The 3,380-nt window shown below is 43.0% G+C and overlaps 1 protein-coding gene across 1 annotated transcript in view; it reads right to left on the reverse strand.

Moving 5' to 3' along the window:
• Positions 1-1,567, reverse strand: part of MYH15 (myosin heavy chain 15) — an 88,847-nt gene extending 87,280 nt beyond the window's left edge. Inside the window, 2 exon segments of the mRNA XM_032220250.1 lie at positions 868-971; positions 1,471-1,567. Of these exon segments, the coding sequence (XP_032076141.1) occupies positions 868-971; positions 1,471-1,561 (195 nt within the window). The 5' untranslated portion in view covers positions 1,562-1,567.
• Positions 1,568-3,380: the final 1,813 nt, after the last annotated feature.

Genomic DNA, 3,380 nt, shown 5'->3' on the forward strand with positions numbered 1-3,380 from the left:
GGAAAGCATATTTCATCCATGAAAAATTTAAAAACCTATGAAATTGAGCAAAGAAGTATGTTTATTTAAAAACCGGTAAACAACTGAACAATCATTAAAGTGGCTATTAACTACTGAAAATCTTTACGATTGTTTACAATGCTTTTTAGAGAATGTAGAGAATTACAAAATCTACCTCTATCATTTTGTAAAGTCAGATCTTTTTATTATACTCTACTTATACTCAGCTGCTTTGTATTAATGCATTTGACATAAAAGAGTTAAGATTTTATTGCTCATTGCCTCTGAGAATATTCAGAGCTGTCACAAGTACTGTAGCTTAACCAAGATTAGAAAGATAAGTATGACCCAGAGTCTCTACATAAATAAATCATATGTGCCCACCCTGATTCCCTCCAAAGATAGCAGCATAAAAATGTAAGGTTGCTTCCACAATACCAGGAATCCCCTATACTTGATCACTCATCCATCTTTATACTGAACCACATAAATCAATTAAGATATGGCCCATCTTTATATAATTACTCTTCTACAGCAATCTCAGGGGTGTAAAACTCGATTTCATTAAGGGCTGCATCAGGCCAGGGTGGGCATGGCCAGCTTGAGGTCACTCGTGTCAGGGCACCAGGCATGGTGGGTGGATGGATGGATGGATGGATGGATGGATGGATGGACGGATGGACGGACAGGCAGAAAGACATAGAAATATAAAGGCAATCTCCAGCTATACGTGCCATTTCTTTTTTGCCTTGGACTAATTGACCTTATTGCTAAAGCATCTCTGGACCAACTCTTTATGGCGGCTTGTTGTTTCTCTGTCTTGTAGGTCTTGCACTTGTGACCTATCAAGAAGAGAATGTTCCTTACCTTCCCATCTGTTGTCTCTACCGTAACTTTGCCAGCACCACTCTCTTTGATCTCTGCTTCAATATATGCTTTCTTTTCATCAGGGATCCAACATTTCTTCTTTCCTTGAAAAGGAAGACATTTTTGTCATTATTCAAGCATGCAAATACTTAAAATTGTCAAATAACAGCAACAGCTGTATATTATACAATGTTCTCTTAGCAGTATTTAGGCTGCTTGCTTTTTTCAATGCTCAACACGTATCATAGATCAAGTAATGCCTACAAAATCTATTCAAATAAGGCAATTTAAAGATGGGTGGGCTTCAGTTCCCAGAATTTCCATCCAAATGTTTCTTCAAAGAGGATAGTTTATTTAAATATAAAACAAACCAACAAATAATTGGTCCTCACCTGTTATTATAAACATTGCCTGATATAACTTGTGTGGTTCTGTGATTCAACCAGAATAACTTTTTATCTGGACAGCAAAATGGCTAAAATCCAAGTTCAGACCTACAATGTACCTTTTATATCAGAACTTTCAATTATATTGTGTCCGATCAGGTATGTGCTTTACCAGTCTAGGAGAAATGATGGGCAGAAGAATCGCATTATATCTTACCATCAAAGGCCACTGTCTGCAACACCATGATTTCCTTCTCACTTTTTCGGAGGAAAGGTGCAGCTTCCCCGAACTCCGACATGTCCATCATCTTGGCAAGCAAAGTGAAGGAAGTACGCTCACAAAAGAAAAATGAAGCAAGCTAGTCTACAAAAATAAAATAACAAACTCAAAGTAGTCCAAACAGAAGTAGTAACACCTTTTCAACTTTTTAATAGAATAACAGAGTCCCTTCTGTTATTCTATTCTATTTTCTATTTTCCAACATAGCCAAACATAGACCCTGAACAAATAAAGGGAAAATCTGTATATTTGAGCTTAAGAAATATATTTGCATCAGAAAAATCATTCCTGTTAAAGTAGCAGGACACTAAAGCATAGAAAAGGAATACGCTTCTTGTTTGAAATAACAATTTTAAATTAAAATATTGAACTAAGGCTGGATATATCCAGATTCAAATTCCTTTTCAGAAAAGGAATTGAATTGAATTGAATTTTATTATTTGTATGCCGCCCTTCTCTGGGAAGGACTCAGGGCGGCGAACAATTCAAAAGGGGAAAAAGGGGAACATAAAACGAAGTACAAATAATTAAAATAGGCAAGAGTCACGCAACCATACAAGTCGAGAGGGGAGGGAACTCATCAACCCCAGGCCTGCCGGCAAAGCCAGGTTTTGACGGCTTTTCGGAAGGCCTGGAGAGAGGTGAGGGTCTGAATCCCTATGGGGAGTTCGTTCCAGAGGGCCGGAGCTGCCACAGAGACCATGAAGGGCTGTATAAGTTACGACTAGCACCTTGAAGCATATCCGGAGACTGATCCGTAACCAGTGCAGCTCGCGGAGGATAGGTGTAACGTGGGTGTACCGAGGTGCACCCACAATCACTCGCGCAGCTGCGTTCTGGACGAGTTGAAGTCTCCGAATACTCTTCAAGGGCTGCCCCATGTAGAGCGCATTGCAGTAGTCCAGTCTTGAGGTCACGAGGGCGTGAGTGACTGTTGCGAGCGCCTCCCAGTCCAGGTAGGGATGCAACTGGTGCACCAGGCGAATCTGGGCAAATGCCCCCCTGGTCACAGCCGACAAATGGTGTTCTAAGGTCAGCTGTGGATCCAGGAGGACCCCCAAGTTGCGAGCCCTGTCTGAGGGGCGTAGGTTTTCACCCCCCAGCCTGAGTGATGGAATATTGACCAAATTTTTGGGAGGGAAACACAACAGCCACTCGGTCTTGTCTGAATTGAGTACAAGCTTGTGGACTCCCATCCAGACCCTAACAGCCTCCAGGCACTGGCACATCATGTCAACCGCTTCACTGAGTTGGCACGGGGCGGACAGATACAGCTGTGTATCATCCGCATATTGATGGTGTTTTATCCCGTGCCATCGAATGATCTCACCCAGTGGCTTCATGTAGATATTAAACAGCAGGGGGGACAGGACCGAACCCTGAGGAACCCCATATTTCAGGGGCCTAGGGGTCAACCCCTCCTCCCCCACTAACACCGACTGTGACCTGTCCGAGAGGTAGGAGAACCACCGAAAAACGGTGCCTCCCACCCCCACCTCTCGCAACCGTCGCAGAAGGATACCATGGTCGATGGTATCAAAGGCTGCTGAGAGGTCAAGGAGCACTAGGACGGAGGCATAACCTCCATCCCTGGCTCTCCAGAGATCATCGGTCAGTGCGACCAAAGCGGTTTCCGTGCTGTAGCCAGGCCTGAATCCAGACTGAAAGGAGTCTAGATAATCGGCTTCATCCAAGGACCGCCGGAGTTGCGAGGCCACCACTTTCTCAACAACCAGTTGAGGAATCTGACCAGTTGCCTTGGGCTAATCTTGATCTTTTAGCCAATTTACTTTGCAGAATCATTATTATGGAAAAATACTGGAGTATTATCACAAATACTATATTGT

The sequence above is a fragment of the Thamnophis elegans genome, chromosome 6, assembly GCF_009769535.1.
Source record: "Thamnophis elegans isolate rThaEle1 chromosome 6, rThaEle1.pri, whole genome shotgun sequence".
Classification (NCBI taxonomy): domain Eukaryota; kingdom Metazoa; phylum Chordata; class Lepidosauria; order Squamata; family Colubridae; genus Thamnophis; species Thamnophis elegans.